Here is a 19696-nt window from a genome sequence, read left to right as displayed (position 1 = left end):
TTTTTGCGGTATGCGGGCCTCTCACTGTTGTGGCCTCTCCCGTTGCGGAGCACAGGCTCCGGACGCGCAGGCTCAGTGGCCATGGCTCATGGGCCTAGCCGCTCCGTGGCATGTGGGATCTTCCCAGACCGGGGCACGCACCCGTGTCCCCTGCATCAGCAGGCGGACTCTCAACCACTGCACCACCAGGGAAGCCCCCATCCTCAGTTTTAAAGAAGAGGAAATTGAGCTTCAAATAGATGAAATGACCTGCCCAAGGCCACACAGCTCATAAGTGGTGGAACCAGAACTTGAACCTACATCTCTCTGTATTATTTTAACCACTTCAAATACTGATGTGTTAGTGTTGGTGCATTGGGACACTTGTCTGGTGACTTGGAATTGATCATAGGTCATTGCCGTCCTTTGAACCCAGGGGAATGTGAAATGGTGTAAGATATCTGTTTTTAGCCATACACACAGAAGGAAAGTTGAACTTATCAATACAGATCAGTTTAGTTTAACACTCATTTATACTCTATCCCTTGCCAGTTGAACTGACACTGAGCTGATTCTTGCAAAAACAGGCAGGAATTGACCAGGCAAATGTGTAGGAAAGGTGTCGCCAGCATAAGGGACGGTACAGAAAAGCCCTCATTCTGGAATGCAGCACACGTGTTTAGAGCAGTTTCTGTGGACCACTCTAAAACAGGCATGAGGACCCAAAGAGGAAGAGGCATGTGGCTGCTAGAACCTGCCCTGTTTCAGGCCTGTGCTGGACACTGGGGAAAGAGAGACGAATCAGACAAGGTTCATGTCCTCAGGTAGCTTACAGTCAAGGGAACTGAACATATATAACTTACAAATGGGAACACAAGGCATATAAGAGTTAAAATGTCACAGCTTGATAGAAGATTGGTAAGGAGTGGGAATGCCTTCCCTCCAGCATTTCTAAGCAAAGGATCTAGGGACTTCCTTCTGAAGGCTCCCTTTTACTGAACACATACTATGGGCCAGGTACTGTGCGGGCCATACCCCCAACACACAGGCAACTCGGAGGCCATTGTCATTCCTGTTTTGCAGATTAGAAAACTAAGACTCAGCGAGCTTGCTTAAAATCAAACAGCAAGAAAGTGGCAAAGATCAGAGAGAAACTTCTACAAACACCTTTCTAAAAACAGCTTTCATTGCAGCGAAGTTTTGGCTTTCCCACATAAATCGCATTTACTTTTAAGATTCAGTCTTTTGATGTCCTCCAAAGGAGGTCTTGTCTTGTCCCCCTCAAAACCAAATCAAATAACTGGCTGTAATCCGTCGTTGTAAAGGGATGCAGGATTTAGTTAACCAAATGTTCTGCTCATTTGAGATGTCTCGTGGCATATGAGGACAACCAGATTTCAGAGAATTAAAATACAATCAAACAGACTTCACACACACACACACACACACACGCGCGCGCGCGTGCACGCGCAGCTGAATGGCAATTCAGTTCTTCATTCATGATTCCAGCAATGTTATTTTATCAGGCTCGGCCTCTGGGTTCTGATTCTTGTCAGTTACCTTTCCGTTACAGCCATCTGGAGGAAGGGCTGACGTGTTTAGAGTTCCCACGGATGGAAAGTCAGATAAACTGCCTCTTAGAATGGCTGATGTATGCTTAAAATGAAAAATGTGTGTTTTACAAATGTTCTGTGAAAGTGTTGAGGCTTTGAGAAATGGTTTGCCAGTTCCTAGAAACGCAGTGAGCATGTTTTAATTCTGCGTCATTGTCACCAGTAACGAAAAGATGCATCCAATTAAAAGCAATTGGGTTTTATTATCCAGGTGGTTATCTAGTTCGCTGTCTGCCTGTGTGGAGGGGAAGAGCTGTCCCCTGGTGCCTCCAGAATGCTTTGTGCTTTAGTTCACCTGCTGTTTCACCCCCTATCCCAAGAATCCCCCTGTTTGTCTGCCTGCCCCACTGTCCCCGCCACTGGAGGACAGGTACCATGACTGCCTTACCCACTGAGGTTCCAGGGGTCTGGCCTCTGACCTATCAAACTGGGAAATCATGTTTCCCAGGAGAGCAGACGGAACTTGCAAAATCTTAAAGTCATGAAAGGGCACAGAACGTTTAAAGAACTTCAAGTAATCTCGAGACTGAACAGGCAGAGCCAGCTGACAACCCACTTTCTAGCCTTGCTAAGGAGTTAGGACACTGTCCTGCAGGGGCTGGAGAACCACCAAGGGTATTAAGTAGAAGAAGGGGCACGATCAGACTTACGTTTTAGAAGATCTTACAACTGCTTCCCCGAGGATGGATTAGAGTGGGGTCTAGAAGCTGGGGCTGCATTTTATCCAGTTCACTTTTCCTCAGGTACCCAACTATGGCTGTAATTATGCCCCCAGGGTCCAGGAAGAATTACAGCATCTAGCTTTCCCAGTATGCTAGCACTCAGGTCTCGCTATGAGCTTCCACTACATTTGAATCAGGGGTTGCCTTCTCTTGTCTCCAGTTGCCTTTGCTCTTGCCTCTTCTTCAGGGAACCCTGAACTTGGCCTTTCCTCTGGTTGTTCTGGAGTTCTGGCCTTCCTGAGAGATTTCCTAGCAGATAAGACGTCAGTAAGGCTCACGCATGAGCCATCTGGAAAGTCGAGGACAGTGATGGGAGTGCCTCTCCCCAACCCAAAAAGAAATAAGCCGGATGGAAAAATGGGTCTGAATCCACTTGTGAGATGGAGTGCAGTGAGAGGAATCAGGTGGCTGGGGTCAGATTGTAGACGGCGCCACAGAAAGGCCCACACCCCGGACAGACGACGCCTGATGTGCAACCTATGCTCCACAACGATCCCCTTGGAAGGAAGTAGGAGGCGTCAGAAGGTGGCTGCAGTTTCCTCTGCTTGTTTCCTGACTCTTTCTAAAGAAATGAAGCACATTCCTGTAGCCTGTTCACCATGGGGAAAGCAGGATTGAAAAGAGCCTGCACTCTCGACCTGGGGTGCTGAGGTCCAGATCTCAGCTCCACCTCTTCTAAGACTTTGGCCAAACTGTTAAATCTCTGTGTCCCACTTCATTCACATATAAACTAGTACCCACGTGATGGGGTTACTGTGAAATTAAAAGAAGGAGGAGCACTTAGCACTTTGCAGGCAACAAAAGGCATGTTTTCTGCCCCACATCTCTCCCAGGTCAGAGACACAGGGAGCAGCATTCCTGGCAGAGGGAATGGGATGGGCAAAGGCACAGATGTAGAAGTGAATGCCTGTGCTCTCCGCCCTCGGGAGCTGAGCCCGTCCCGTGGGGCGGACGCTGTGCTAAATCACTGTTGAGCACCTACTGTGTACCGGGTCCTGGAGGAACAGAATGGAATTAGACCCAATGCCTGCTCGCCTCATGACTCTAGCCAGGTTCCTGAAAAGTATCGTCCAAGGTGCCCGACTGAAAATCCCGGGGTTGTTAGCGGACAGATGGGCACCAGCTGGAACAGCTGCCCCGAGTACTGAGGAGGATGGTTTTCTGCCGTGCCCCACACACCCATGCTGCTCGACAGAAGGTTCATTTGGGTCCCACTGGCTGTTGGTACCCTGGGGAAACAAGAAGGCCCCTGCTCAGGCCTGGCCACCCTGCTGGAGAAGGCCACCAGCCTCCCCACCTCCATCCCCTTTACAGTTTCCTTCTCCCTGCCCACACCACTGGTAGCCAGCTGGTCAGTTCCTGTGTAATGATGTGAGCCCCAGCCATGCCCTCAACCCTTGGGGCAGCCTCAGTCCATGTAATGAGTCTTTCTGAAAGCAAAGAGAGACTCAAAGGCATCCTTTGCATGAACAGTTCCACATTTGGGAATTTAATCCTACAAACATCTATCATACCCACATGTGGAAAGATAAATGTGCAAGGATGTTCGTAGGAGCGATACCTGCAAGCAGGGAGGCGAATGAGGAAACAACCTAAATGTCCATCACTAGGGGATCGGCTGTGCCCATTCCATAGGAGGCTGTGCGGCCATTAAAAGGATGAAGTCTGGGGCTTCCCTGGTGCCGCAGTGGTTGAGAGTCCGCCTGCCGATGCAGGGCACACGGGTTCGTGCCCCGGTCCGGGAGGATCCCACATGCCGCGGAGCGGCTAGGCCCGTGAGCCATGGCCGCTGAGCCTGCGCGTCCGGAGCCTGTGCTCCGCCACGGGAGAGGCCACAACAGTGAGAGGCCGGCGTACCGCAAAAAAAAAAAAAAAAAAAGGCCACGAAGATGCATATTCCCGTTTCTGTAATGAAAAATGGATATAAATACAGCAGCATCTACTTCATAGGGTCGCCATGAGGAATAAGTGGGTTAATAGGTACAGAGTGCTTAAAATAGTGTCCCCCACATAGTAGGTACTCAAGTGTTAGGTGCTGTTGTTGCCTCTGCTGTAATTTCATGATCTTGCTGTAGCCTGAGTGTCATAGTTATAATTTTAAAAGCACAGGAGAGGGTTACAGCTGGCCTTCCCATCATTGTGGTTTTCTGCACTCAGGTTTATCATAGAAAGATGGAGGATGACGCTTCTCCCGGGGTCACACATCCTGTGGCAGGTCCATGTGCCCAGAACCATCTGAGTTTAAAATGAAAACTTCTGTGTCCTGGGCACCCCGGGGCAGAGGGCCACTCTCCATATGCCTTTGGTGGCCCAGTGGCTTTAGGAGGAGTACGGACAAGGCATCATTGTTGCTTTTCACATGTCATAGGAGAAAACATCAAAACGGTACGTCAGGATGGAATATTATGTAGCCTTATAAAGGAGAGAAATTCTGACCCATGCCACCACAGGGAGGAACCTTGAGGACATTGTGCCATGTGAAAGAAGCCAGTCACATAAAGATAAATACTGTATGGTCCCACTTACGTGAGGTCCCTAGAGTTTGACTGCTCTGAATATGCAGAGACGGAAAGTAGAAGGATGGTTGCCGGGGGCAGGGGGAAGCGGGGAGTTGTTGCGTAACGGATTCAGAGTTTCAGTTTTGCAAGATGCAAAGAGTTCTGGAGGTGGATGGTGGTGATGGTTGCACGACAAGATGAATGTTCTTAATACAACTAAACTGTACACTTAAGCTGGTTAAGGTGGCGAATTTTATGTGTATTTTGCCGTTTGAAATTTGAAAAATAGAAGGGTACATCAGCTACCGCAAATATTGTCGCATAGGGTAATGCAAAGGTGGTACTTAAACTGAACACATGTAGGAAATAACTGTACAGATGATACAGTAGTGGAAGAAGTTGGGGAAATACTGTAGTGTGTTCTGAGTGCAGATTGAAGGTGCCTCAGTGCTTAGCTTGCCCGATTCCACAGGCCTCCATCCACTGCCTCTCACACACACTTCACTCCACAAATGGCCCGCCCACTGCCTCCAGGAGGGCTGCATCCGGTGCCCTCTGGGCTCTGGGCATACCTGGCAGCATCAGGGGTTTGAAATCCTGACATTCACGAGACTCTGTGCTGACCTTTGCTTTAGCGCCGTCGGCCTCGCCATCAGCCATGAACACCTCTGGCAGCGTATTAGCATCCTGTATCAGGGAAGGGCTATCGGGGTAGGCAGGAGGGACCCAGAGGAGGGCAGTTGGCTCTGTGATGGGCTCCTTCCAAGTGAAACCGAGCAGGTCCCAAACGCTCCTTGCCCTGCCACTCGCTGCCTGCAGACAGGCTGGGCTGTGACTGGACTTCTGGGCACCCGAGGACCTAAGAGCTATCCCCCTTCTTCCGGGGTATCTTCATGCCCAGAGCTACATGCGTATCGGACACACGCAGCAGTGTGGTGGTCCTCTGGGAGCCAGTTCATAACTGTGATGCCAGCTGGGAGACTGTAGACAGGTTCCCTTCTGTGGAGCGTCTCCCAAACCATGCTCCGCAGAAAATTCGTGGGTATGAGGCACAGAGAGATTTCCGAGTTCAAATCAGCTTGGGTCTTTATACTGCTGTCCTCAGTTCAACATGTCTTAAGCTTCTGATGCTCACGATGGCAATAATAATACTATTAAACAGCAGTTAACCTTTATCAAGGGCTCACGGTGGGCTGGGTGCTACCGCACGGGTCTTACGTGCATTATTTTATTTAATACTCCCAACACCTGAGGCTTATTGAGATGAAATAACCTGCCTGAAGTCTGGGCTCTCAGGGAGAGACCGTGGGGAGAAGATGAAGAGGAAGAGAATTAACTACCAATATTCATGCTTGGCTTTAAGCAGCACTTCCTAAACTTTAAAGGGCGCACACATGCCCTGGGAGTCTTGTTAAAAGGCAAATCTTAACTCAGTATATCTTGGGTGGAGCCTGAGGTAGGGCATGTCTAATAGCAGTGGGCTAACGCTGCTGGTCCCAAGACCAGGCTCTGAACAAGGAGGCAGTGGAACACGTGTGTTTTCTCTTGTACCTGGGATGGAATTCATTCACTCATTCATTCATCCATTCATTCATTTGTAGACGCCATCTAGTAGCAAAGAACACGAGCTTTGCATTTGGAACCAGCTTCCAATCCTAGTTCTGCACTGTTCACTAAGGGGTGTTTCCTCTGAGTCTCAGTTGCCCATCTGTAAAATGGGAATGAAACTCGCATTTTAGAGACTCTTTGTGATTATTCAATGCAATAAATTGTAGCAAAAGTCCGCCCGGGGGCCTAGGGCGTGGTGGACATTTCCTAATGGTGGTGCTTCGGGAGCTCATTTTACTCTGCATGTATTTCCTTCTAACCGAGGTTCCCACATGGTTCCAATAAGTTTATTTACATTAAAATAAATGTATTTATTAAAACAAATTATTTACTATAATACTTATTTACTTACCTATTCCCATAAAGATGTCCCAGTGGCCCCAAAGGCCACAGTGATGGGTCCCAGAGGCCCCACCACGAATCGGAGGAACTGGCATAGACGTGTCTTCTGATCATTTCCACAAAAGGTGGAAGGAAATTGTGGAGGAGACAGACGCAAGTGATGAGCTGTGGAATTCATTTGGCAAATGACTCCACCAGAAAGGAGTGAGAAATGCGTGTGAGGGGGAGAGAGTGGGAGAGAGCACGGAACTGGGTAAAATGACAACAGATCGCAAGCTGTTAATTATTCAGAGGGAACTAAATATTATGTAGGCAATTACCAACAGGCGTCGGAAAGCCCCACAGGGAAACCTGGTCCTCAGCCGATCTGTCTCCCCCTGCAGAAGGGCTGGGGGACAGGTTTTAGCTCGAGGGGCAGGCTCTTCACCCAGGGAGGGGGAGGCAGGGTCCCCTCCGTGTCCAGCCCAGCCAGGACCCAGCGCTGTGCTTTGAAAATCGCTTTACCCACAGGCTCTGGGCCTGGAATCCGCAGCCCCCTCCCTGTCTACGCTCCCTCCCCTAAGATGTCATCTTTTGAGACGATTTCATGTGGAAGCATCGCTAAGTAAATTCGCTAAATGCCTATTCATCCCCGTCAGATGGGGACGCAGTGAAGCGGTAAATGTGACAATGGCCCCAGCTCGGGGCCCTGAAAAGCGCTTTCTGGGGCTGCTAAATGGAGCCTCAGCCGCTGACCCTGGGAGGCCTGAGGCTTCGTGAGAGGGGGCCCAGGAGCCCCGGCCCGGCCCCTTCAATCCTGCCACGGAGGCCGCTCAGAGGCCCCTCTTTATTATTCCTGCTGCCAGGGACCCATTCAGAGGTTAACTTGTCCCGGTATTCATCAGGAGGACAATAATGAACTGTCGCAGAGAGTAGAGAGGGGGTTGGTAAACAGGAACTGCTAAGACGGGGAGATGGAACGGGCCTCTGTGGTTGGGAAAGAGAGATTGCTTTCATTTCCTTTGCAGGCTGGTTTAGTTTCCACCTCTCCAGCAACTTCAAGAGGCCCTCTGCCCACAGCAACCCGTAACTGGGAGGGAAGCACGCGTGGGCTTTACGTCGCCTGTTTGCGGAGATGCTCCACGTGCGCATGGACACGTGGACTTGGCCTTTTGCCTGTGTCCCTGGGATTCCCCTGTGCGCATCCGCAGGACTAAGCTTTCTGCGTTTGTGTCTGGGCGGGTTTACCTTGCTGTAGGCACACGGGGTTTTTCTGGCATCTGCAGCCACTAGGACGGCAGGTTTTGAAGTGGTGTTGATTTCTGTAAACGAGTACGGGATGTCGGCAGTGCTCGTTTCCACTGCAGCGTCTGTTAACTTCTCCGTCCCCCTCCGCTGAAATTATGAGTTGGTCAACAATAGTTGTCCAGAGAGCAGGGGCTTGGAGTGGCACGACTGCAGGTGATGCAGGGAACTGAAGGAGGGGGTGAGGGGTGAGGGCGGCCCTGACTGGGTGCTGGGAGGCCAAGAGCAGAGCAGCTCGCATTTATTGTGCACCTACTGTATGCCCTTTAAGTCCACCCAGTTATCCATCAGTATGTATACCTACTGTGTGAAGGGCAGCCAGGTGAAGGCCGCCACTCAGGTTGAATGACTTACCGTAGGACACACAGCTGGGTCAGAAGTGGAGCTGGGATCTCTCCCCAGCCCTTTCTGCTTCTAGAGCACAGGCATCGCTTTCTTAGGCACCCACCTGCCCCCCAGAGTCTAGCCTCCTTTCTCTTCCCAGAGATGCGCCTTCACCGTTTCTCCCAATTTGAAACAATGGTTAACCCTTTCCTTCTAAGTAAAAATGCCTGAGTGGAGAAGCCAGATGATAAAGGAGCTGTCACTTCAGCACCATTTACCTGTTTGGGTTTATTCAGCGTAAGAGGCAACCGCGTTTCTGGCAGATGGAGACCCCGTGTGACTGCCTTTTTAAGTACTGTCACAGCTGTATGCACAAGCTGATTAGCTGTGACTACACCGCTAGTGCTGAGATTGATGGCGATAAATCTGGGATAACAATGCCGGGAACAATGTCACCCGTTTGCATCACACTTCATATTTCTTAAAGCTCTCTCAGTCAGCCTGGGGGTTATGGATTCATCCATTCATTGACTCATTCATTCCTCAAAACACATTTGAAGGAGTCAGTTTAAACTCATCTCACCTTGAGTCATCCATTCATCCAACAGACATTAATGTACCTCTTACCATGTGCCAGTGATGAGTGAGTTGCATTAGGTTCTGTCCTCACAGAGCTTACGTCCTAATGTAAGCAAATATAGCTCTTTCAGATGGTGATGAGCTCATGTTGTGAATATAGTGACGTGATGGGGGTGGGGGGAGGCAGGTGCTACTTTAGGTTGGGCAGCAAAAAAAAAAAAAAAAAGCCTCTCTGAAGAGGTGACATTTGAAAGGAGACCTGGATGACAAGAGCAGACATGGAAAGATATGGGGTAGAATTTCCCAGGCACGGCAAGTGCAAAGGCCCTGAGGTTACTCTGTATCTGGCATTGAAGTATTCACTGATGCCTTACGGTTTGCCAAGCCCAGTGTTGGGCACTGGAGATTCCAAAACAAATAAGGTACTATGCTTATTCTCGAGGAGTTCACAGCATATGGAGTATGTAAGAGACAGACAGTCCATTTTAGCATGCTGTGGTAAGCTCAATGATGGCGACATATGAAAGAAGATGCCTTCCTTACCTGCATGGTGTGAAAGAAGGAGGGGACCTGGTTTCTGTGACAAAGAAAGGAGCCGGGACACAAAGTCTGCATGATTTCTGGAGGACCCTGACTTTCCTCTCGGTTTGCTTCCACAGGACAAATGACCAGCTGGTGGCATTTCTCTCCCGATACCGAGAGATGAATTTCTTGAAGTCACACGGCCGGGACAACGCCAGGTAGTGTATCCTCCCCCTACCCTTGTGCAAAAGGGAAATGGAAATCTGAGTGATCATTTGGGGGCTTCCTTCTAGGCTGGTTTGATGCAGCCAGAGAAAAGTTGAGGATGGGAGAGAGGCATGGCGTGGATGGGCCTTGGCCCTTTCTTTGTAGCATCTGAAATGGTGTCTCCTGCCAGCCAGGGATAGAGATAACAGTGAATGTGTCTCATCATGTCATAGTCCTTTACACCTTTTCCCCCAAGCCCTTTCATGAGTCCATTATCACATTATGGCTGTCCTTCAAGGAAACTAGGGTAGTCATTTTAATACCCAATTTATTGGTAGGAAGACTGAGGCCCATAGTTCAAGTAAATGATGTCCCCAGATCATTCATTCGGTCAGCCAGTCATTCAACAAATACTCACTTAGTGCCAAGCATGTGCCAGGCACCCTTCTAGAGGAGAACAAGACAAAATCCTCACTCTCATGGAATTTACCTTCTAGCAGGAAAGAGTCTCATACCAGCATGGAGTTGAACTCAAGTATCCCGACTCCCAGCGCTGCGCCCTCACCATTGCCTCACTCTTGCTGCCTAAGATGTTGGCAGGGATTGGAGGCACCAGAAGCCCAACCTGGATCTGTTGTGCCTCTCTCACTTAAACTGAGCAAAGCCAAACAGCATCACTGCAGTCCCGCTTTGAACTGAGCCTAAATCCCCGTGGCCAGAGATCAGCCAGAAGGGACACAGTCTTGAGCACCCTCTGTAGGAGAGACCACAGGGTCCGCTCCACCATTGGACATAAAACACTGCCCAGGATCGCTCTGCCATCTTAGAGCCTTTTCCTAGCGTTGCCTTCAGAACTTAATCTGGCAGCTCACAGGATACCTTTAGCGTGTTAATGTGTTTTCCTTGGCCTTCGTGCTGGTTTTGTCTTGTTTAATTCAGGTGCTTCATTTGAAAGTTAACAGCCCCATTTAAAAACAGCAATATTTCCCAGGGAACTCCAGATTTCCAGCTCATCTTAAAAGAGCCAAAGGTCCACTACATCTGTGCTTGAATTCTCTCGTGGAAGTTACGATCTGGTTCTTAGACAAAGCCCACGTTCTGCAGGTTGCTGCAGCCGTCGCTGCCCTCTCCCCTACCTCACCCTGTTGGCATTTCAGTTTGCCGGCTCTGCTCTAGGTGTTCTCTGCCACTGCCGATGGAGGTGTCATTTTAGCTGTTTCTGTGATCCCCTTTACCCAGGTATCCACAGAACGGAGGGACAGAAGCAGGCAGTGAGCTCCATTTCCTGAGCTTTCAAGACGTAACCCCAGAATCCTTGGGTTGTATCATTTTCCTTAATTTTAACGTTGATGGCATCCAGCTGTCTATATCCAGATTGGGCCTGTCCTACTGGCAGCCTGCATTCTTTACACTTAACCCCAGACTTGAAGATGCTCTGTAAATGAGCACAGATTACCATAGCATGTTCTGGCCACTACACTGGAGAGGCCTGGTGGATAAAGAAGAATGGCAGACATATAGTGGACTGTGTTCCTGCTAAGTGCACATCGCTCTGCTGGGCCCTTTTCGCACGGGATCCAACTTTATTCTTCCAGTCACTCAATGTAAAAATACGTATTATTATCTCCATTTGTCAGGAGAAGAAAGGGGAGCTTTGGGAGCCCAAATGATTTTCCCAAAGTCACACAGCTGGTAAGTGCTGGAGTTTGAACCCAATTCTCTGGCCCCAAAGCCCATGGAAGCAGGGTAGAGCTGAACAAGATTCCATGCAGGTGGTACGTTGTCAGAACTAGACCAGATATTGGTATCCCCACCCTTAGGTAGAGAATGAAGATGCTTCTTCACTTCCAAGTAGCTTATAATACATGTTTTGTGCAAAGTCATATCGTTAGAAAGGAATCCACTGTAAGTTGATAGACTTGTGTCTGAATTACATCCACCCTAGTATTGTTGTTTCAGCCTGCTCAGTATTTATTCTCTATCTACTATTTCCAGGCCCTGTGCTAGGAACTGGCTACAACACAGAGGTTAAAATCATGAGGTTTTGAGGTCATACCTCCTAGGTTGAAGTTCTGATCCACCACGTCCTGTCTGTGTTTCACTGGACTGGTGACTTAACCTCTCTGAGCCGGTTCCCTTATCTGTACAAAGGAAACATTAATGGACTTATGCGCACGAGATTGTTGGAAGGATTAAATGAGATGTTGTATGTAAAGCATTTGGCATATCATAAATGCCCTGTGGAGATGATGATGGTGGTGGTGGTGGTAGTGATGATGTCATTGCCATGATAAACATTGGACTCACATATTGCAGGTGGGAGAAATAAATAGATGGTGTATAGGCCAGAGTTGTGCCTCTGGGTGTATGAGTACATCTTGTCCAGTTGATGTGCATCGGCAGTTGACAGGTGGTACCCAAACGGCCCAGCAGGATAAAGACGCAGGCTAAGGAGTTGTTGCTTGCATCTCCCTCTAAAACCCTAAAACCCAACGCTCTCTGGACAAAACAGCTCACAAGTTCCAACACTCATGCATGAGTCCTCAGCTGGGCTTCTCTCACTTAGATGAATTCAGGAGATGAATTTAGAATTAATTCAGTAGTAAAATGAGCCGTCGACGGTGACTTTCTCCTCTTTGTCAGTTGAGGCCTCACCTGCTGAGTGAACAAACCTAGCCACGCCCATCTTCCCTCATGTCTCCCACGGGCGCAGCCTGAGTGGGGCTTCGCTCTGGCTCTGCACTGATGGCATGTTAGGAAGGACCCTTTTTTGGTGGGAAGTGACAGAAACTCAGCTCAAACTCGCTTAAAGGGTAGTAAGGGAAGTTATTGGGTGATGCAACTAAAACATTAGTATCTGACTTCAGGCATAGCTGAATCAAGCAGTTCAAATGATATCACCAAGCCCAGACCCTGTTAATTCTTTTTTTTTTTTTTTGCTGGCTGCTTAATTATTTCTTATTATTTCTGGAGAGGGTTAAAGTAAAATAAACACATCACATCAAATAGCCAAGTAGTTCACTGGCAAGAATCTTTTTTTTTAATTAATATATAACCGACATATTATGTTAGTTTCAAGTAAGTGATATAACAATTCAATATATGTATATATTGTAAAATGACCACCACAATAAGTCTAGTTAATATCCATCACCACCCATAGTTACAATCTTTTTTCTCGTGATAAGAACTTTTAAGATCATAGCAAATTTCAAACATGTACAACACAGTATTATTAACTGTAGTCACCGTGCCGTACGTTACATCCCCAGAACTTACTTATTTTATAACTGAAAGTTTGTACCTTTTGACCACCCCCACCCATTAACTTCTGTTCTCTTTCCCTTTGTGTTTAATTTTCTGGCTCCAGACGGCGACCCTCCTCAACGTATTAGCCTCATTTTACTGATAAGGTAACTGAGACTCAGAGAGGTGAAGTAACTTGCTTAAGCTCACGCAACTAGGGCAGGGTTAGGGCTCAAACCTAAGTGAGTGTGTCCCCAGAGCCCAAGCTCAAATCCCTGCATGATGCAGCCTGTCTGTGTTCTGGTCCTGCTTTCCTCCAATATGCTGGGTGGCTTTGAGGCAGCCACTCTGCTTCTCTGGGCTTCATTTTCTCCCTTTGAAAAACAACGTAGTTGAATGACATGATCTCCAAATGCCTTCCCATTCTGATGCTTCATGCTTCGGGACCAGACAGTGTGACAGAGGAAGAGAGTTTAAAAGACAGAGAGATGGAGAGGGACAAAAGCAAGCAGTGAGATACCAAATAGGCCACAGGGCGCCTTAGTTTTTAATTCCACGTGGTTCCTAATAGCAGTTTTGACCTTCCTGTCCCCAACTTCAGCCTTTAGCAGCCAATTTGGACTTCCAGCTCCCGCTGCTAAGAGATGGCATAAAGGCAAACTGGTACTTTAATAACTGCCAAATTGGTCCTGACTGTTCCTATAATTAAATCAAGGGGAGTGTTGTGTTCACTGTATTTCCTTGCTTTCCTCCAAAAATGTAGCTAGATATATTGAAAGACATATAGCACAATTATCAGTTTCCCAGATAACCTCTGCAGGGCTAAAAGAAGTAAGTGCCCTTAGTAAGCAGGTCTTGGCAAACATCCCCAGGAACTCCTGGGTTCTGCTCGGGGAGTATCGGAGAAGTTTCCCAAATCTCGGCAGCCTGATCAAAGCTCAGTGTGTAGGGACAGGCCCCTTACAGGGAGATGGAAAGGGAAAATCATTTCCCTCATTCCCAGCCGGAATAGTTTCCTCTGGGAATTTTCCGGCCTTGATTGGTCTAAGTTCTCCAAATAATTCAAGGTCACCAGGGCCCCAGTGCTTAGCCCTGGGGCAGAGTGTGGTGTGGTGGTAAGAGCATGGGCAATGGAGTCCAGACATCTGTGCCAAAATGCCAGCTCTGCCGTATGGCAGCCAGGGGACTTTGACAAATGGCTTTGGCTCTCCATGTCTTCATGTCCTCTTCTTTATAAGATCCGGACAGTGATGTGGGGATTGTGGAGGACTGAGTATCCTCGCTGACCACAGGAAGTGCCGAGCCAGGCGCTTTCGAGTGGTGTTATCCTCTTTTAAAGAGTACAACTGAGGCTTGCAGAGTTGGTTTAACTTGCTCAGGGTTCCACACGGCTGGCATTGGAGTCTGGTTAGGTCTGACTTTTATCCCCCCATGATTAGTGACTGCATCTGAGAGGACCTGTTGTTTTCAGTTCTTGGAGTGTGTGGATGAAAGAGCAAAGCTCTGCTGATTTTAAGCAGAATCATTTGTAAAGGAGCAAGAGAGGAAAATCAGTCCTCCCCCTGCTTTCTAGAGTCACCCTGTCCCAAAGTGTGTTCACAGTCCACCAGTGATATGTGAGATTATTTTGGGGTGTTCACGAATGGGCATCATGGGAGAGTTAGTACTGATTTTATGTATATCAACGAAAATTTATATAATTAGCCATCTAATCGATGATTTAATGGACATGATGCTTAGAATAAGACTAAGTTTAAAAGAAGACAGTTGAAGCTATCTAAAGTTGGTTTAGAAAAGAAATATTAAGGAAAGTCTCATACAGACGTCATAAAACCTATAGCATGGCAGTTAAGAATCTGGGTCCTGGACCCCGACTGCCAGCGTTCGTATGCTGAGCACTCACTAGGTGTGTGGCCTTGGGTAAGTTACATCCATCACTTGTGCTTCAGTTTCCTCATCTGTAAAACGGGAATCATGATAATAAAACCAATCTCATAGAATTGCTGCAAGAATTAAGTGAGTGAATATGTGAGTAAGCTCTTGGAATAGTTAGTTACGCATATGAAGTTGATGATGGTGGTGATGTTGATAGTGGTGATGGTGACAACAGTGGAAAAGCCTTGAAGATGGTATATATACACGTGATTAATGTTTTCAAAACACTTTCTACAACTCTTAGAGAAACAGCTAGCATTTCAAATGTAGGAAGACTAGACCAGAAGGAAGCTAGGAGGGGTCCCAGCCCTCAGGTCAGAAGTGGCATAAACAAGTTTCTTCCTGTTCCCTGGTCCGGGCCCCCCCTGCTAGAGGCGGCAGTCCCTCGCTGGGCACCAGAATGGCAGCTAAAGCAGCTTCAGCAGCTTCTTCTCTCTGACATTGAACTAATCTTCAGGCCCAAACCTCTCTTGATGTATAAATAGGCAATTGTTTAACCGAAAGCTGTCAAATCCATCGAGAGCCTGGCCAGGAACCTCCTCCAAGCAAATCTGCTTTCAGGAGGCCCTTTGGTGCCAACTTGCTTATCAGGAGAAGAGCTCTCTCCCCATCTGTCTCCTAGTACCATGATTGATGGGAGGAGGTAACTAATATCTCATCTCCAATGGGGAAAGCAGATTGCATTTCCCTCTTGCTTTTCTTAAACCCAACCGGTGAGTTTATCCCTGTTTGCATGTTCACTTTATTTAATCCAGTTATGGTAGCCATGTCAAAATAAAGCTTAGCATCACACGGGCACCCATACAAGGCTGTGTACACAGACGCTCTGTGGGCCTCCGTATGAGTTTTGAGGTCGACTTTCAATCTTTTCTTTTTTCAAAACAATACATGTCAAAGGTGGACCAAAGGCTAGAAGGACGATATGTGCAGTGTCATCTCTGAGACGTAGAGCATGATTTTTTATTTCCTTCTTTTCTTTCTTTTTGTGTTCCATGCCTTTTATGGAGGAACTGCGTTATTTTTTTTTTTTTTGCGATACACGGGCCTCTCACTGTTGTGGCCTCTCCTGCTGTGGAGCACAGGCTCCAGATGCGCAGGCTCAGCGACCATGGCTCACGGGCCCAGCCGCTCCGTGGCACGTGGGATCTTCCCAGAACCCGCGCCCCCTGCATCGGCAGGCGGACTCTCAACCACTGCGCCACCAGGGAAGCCCCCTTTACTTTTACAATAAGAACAGAAGGCAGTAGACTTTGTTTATAAATATGTGTGAAATAGGGAAAATCAGTTAGCCCTCAATGGACCTTTAGACTCTGGGAGGTGCAAGCTGATTGGGGCCCATGTGAAGAGCATGGGCCACCAAGCCTGGGATTCTCAGTTCCAGGATTTGGGCCCCTAACTCTGCATTTCTGCTCAGGCTGGGTTTTTTTCCATTCCTGAATGTCAAAACCAAGTCAGCTTTCTTTGCCCAGGGCATGTGTAATGATAGAGTTTACTGTGTTCCAGAGACTGTCCCAAATGCCTTAGAGATATTAATTCTTTCAATTTTCACAACAATCCCGTGGTGTAAGTGCAGTCATTATCATGCCCATTTTCCAGATAGGGACACTGAGGCTAGAGAGATTAAACAACACACAGCTTGGGAACGGGGAAAGAGACTCGAACCCTGGCAGTCTGGCTCCAGAGTCTACATTCCTAGCCACCGTGCTATACCATTTCCCTAAGTATGTTCATTGTGGAGTTTCCTGCCGTGTCCAGGCCACATGTACTTACGGCTAATACATTCCTTCCACCAATCAGGTCAGAGTCTGCCTCTCCTGTGACTGGTCTGCTCTGGTGTGAGGTAGTGAAGCTGAGCTTCTCCCTGTAGCTTCCACTCCTACCACGTTAGCTTCTTTTCATTCATTTGGGCTCTTGCACACACTATTTCTGTCTCCTATGAAGCTCTTCCCCAGAATTCTTCAGATGACTGGTTCCTTCTCATGCTTCTTGTCAGTGCCACCTCTTCAGCAGAGTCTTCCCCAATAGTCTCCACTAATTAAGTCCCTGTCTCTTTATTTTGTCATTGCACTCTAAGTCCTGTATAACACTTATCACAAACATCTAGTTACATATGCATGTGTTTCATAGCTGTTTATGACTACTTACCTATTTACTAGAGTAGTGTTATAGTCTTGTGGCTAAGAGTGTGGAATCCAGAGCCTGACTGCTAAGGTGTGAATCCCTTCCTTGCCACCAACCAACTGTGTAGCCTTGGGAAAATTAGTTAACCTTTCTGTGTCTTTGTTCCTTCATTTGGAAAATGAACCCTCGTAGGATTGTGATGAAGATTAAATGAGAGAATATATGTTAAGCACTAGGAACAGGACCTAGAAAGTAGCAAGTGCTCAATAAATGGTAAATATTATGGTTTTATTTTTCATCTTAGAAGAGAGAGGGTAGGGATGATGTCTGTCTTCTTCACAACCATATTCTCAGCACAGAGACTTGGAGAGTTGCTGAATGAGCAAATACCCCGAGCCCCTTTTCTCTTCCAACTACTGCAGAGTTGAGGCCTGACAGCTGACTCCAGCCCATCTTGGGAAGGGGCATAACCCACACTGGACATGTGAGAAATGGCCAGCAGAGCCCGTGGAGCTGCCAAACTAGGAACCCAGTGACCTGAATCCTCACTGACTTGTGCCTTGGAAAGATGGGAGGGTTTTGTAATTTGTGGTTCTCAGACAGAATCAGGGTGCCCGTGTTGCTTGTCACCCTCTACCACCACAGCCATGGGCATTGCTGAACTAAAATAATTGCAGGACATGGGTGCGCTGTGAGGGCTTTGGGGCTTCTGTCCTTGGTGCTGAAAAGGCATTCTTCTCAGAGCATAAAGGGTTTCTCCTTAGCTGTGGAGGTGCCCTACACATGCCTGTCTACCAAATCCCAGAACAGAGAAGAGGACAGATAGAAGTTTTAATTTCCTGGCTTGATGAGGGAAAAAGTTAAGTATCTTGGTGAACACTTATTGAGCACTTACTAAGTGCCGAGCACTACGCTAAGCCCTCTCCATATATAATATAATCTCACTTAAACTCTCTGAGGCAGATATTATGACGATCGCCAGTTTCCATGTAAGAAGCTGAGGCATCCATGTTCAGGTCGCCCAAGGTTAGTGGCAAATCCAGGACTTGTACCAAATATTCTGGCTCCAGAGCCCAAAGTTTGGCGCCTGTGTGACATGGCTGTTTTGTGTGAGTCCATTCACATAGCTGGCTGATTCCATACATTGTGTTTGCATGCTTTGTTCCGTGACTTTATTTTTAAACTAAAATGCTTAGGTTGTACTTAGGCTAAAGGAGTAATCTGGGTTCAGTGGGAGATCGCTGGAGAGAGAAATAGAAGAAGAGAAAATATTTTTCTAGGCTGTGTGACTTTGGATCACACGTCCTTTCTGAGTCTCGGTGTGTTGGGGTTTTTTATCTGTAAAATTAGTTATGTTCGCTGATTGCTGAGATTCCTTCTTGCTCAAACGTGCTGTAAAATCTGAGGGGCAGTGTTCTTCCTTTCAGAATTCATTACAGGACAAGACAGTTCTGGAATAATTCCACACTTGATGAATATACCGAGATTGTAGCCAGGGGATTAACTGAATCGAGAGACTTCTTCATTGTCTGCCCTTTCTGAGGCCATTTCCAAAGGCTACAGTTACTTTCTTAACTGACCTCTTATCCCACGGGGGAGATTCAGGACCCCTTGCCATCCTCCATCTGATTTCCTTTGATGCCCAACTGAGTAGATTTGGTCCTTGTGACATCCTAGTCGAAGCATATTTAGCTCTGACTTTGTCCCATATCGTGACAGTAGAGAAAAATCTCAGGGAGGCAAACCATCCCTGAGAGCCCAGGAGGTAAAACCAAATGCAAACGATACCACGTTTGCCCTCAAGTAACCTGTTCTGAAGACAGAAGCCCTTGTGAGGACTGGCTGAAAGCCTCTTCCAACCAGCAATGAGCCGTTTTCTCTTGGTTCACTCATTTCCGGGCATTGTCTTTTTGAGGAAATAGAAGTTCTCAGATCCTTCATTTGGGTCCTTTTGGAGGGACCCTGGCGAATTGAGATGAAAAATGGCAGCGTAGTTAAGCATGTGCATTGGATTCATCCAGACCTGGATTCACGTCTAGGCCTGTTAGCTGCGTGACTTTGGAGAAATTACTTAACCTTCCTGTGATTCAGTTCCTTTGTCTGTCGAACGTGTGTTAGAAAAATCTGATACCTGGCTAAGTAATGGCAGCTACCTCCTGATTGCCTGACAGACGTGGCTGTTACTGTTCCCTTCATTCATTCACTCAACAAATATTTATTGGGCACTGGCTGTATGTTAGGCACTGTAGTAGAATACAGAGGTGATCAAAATCTCTGCCCTCTTGGGGCTTACATCCAGTAGTAGAAATAGGCAATAAACTAAATAAATACCTTGTATATTATATTAGAAAGTGAAAAGTGCTATGGAGAAAAATAAAACACCAAAGGAGGATTGGGGAGGGATGGTGTCTCTATGAAAAAAAAGAACTGATGGTTGGGTCAGCCCATTGCTTGGGTGAAGAGTGCTTACTTTGCAAGGACCTTTGTAAACAGTCACCCATCACAATTTTGCAGCTGATTTGGGAACTTGTTAGGACAGGTGTCGTGGAGCTCATCCTACAGGTGAGGAAACTGGCATTCAGAGAAGTTAAGCCAGCCCCACTTCTCAGTGAAAGCAGAGACAGCATCGGTACCAGATCCTCTGCATGTCTGCTCTTCTATGGTATCACCTGTTGAGCCCAGTTCTACCAGGTAACCAGGTCAACTGGAAACAAAA

At 47.4% G+C, this 19696-nt stretch overlaps 1 protein-coding gene across 1 annotated transcript in view; it reads left to right on the top strand.

Moving 5' to 3' along the window:
• The window catches only part of XYLT1 (xylosyltransferase 1), a 194038-nt gene that overhangs the window by 135886 nt on the left and 38456 nt on the right, over positions 1–19696 (top strand). Inside the window, exon 5 of the mRNA XM_060284435.1 lies at positions 9609–9689. Within this exon, the coding sequence (XP_060140418.1) occupies positions 9609–9689 (81 nt within the window). The remainder of the gene's footprint in view (positions 1–9608; positions 9690–19696) is intronic.

Source organism: Globicephala melas, chromosome 15 (assembly GCF_963455315.2).
Source record: "Globicephala melas chromosome 15, mGloMel1.2, whole genome shotgun sequence".
Lineage (NCBI taxonomy): Eukaryota > Metazoa > Chordata > Mammalia > Artiodactyla > Delphinidae > Globicephala > Globicephala melas.
Note: the sequence above shows the minus strand (reverse complement) of the source record. Positions and strands in the feature narration are given on the sequence as shown.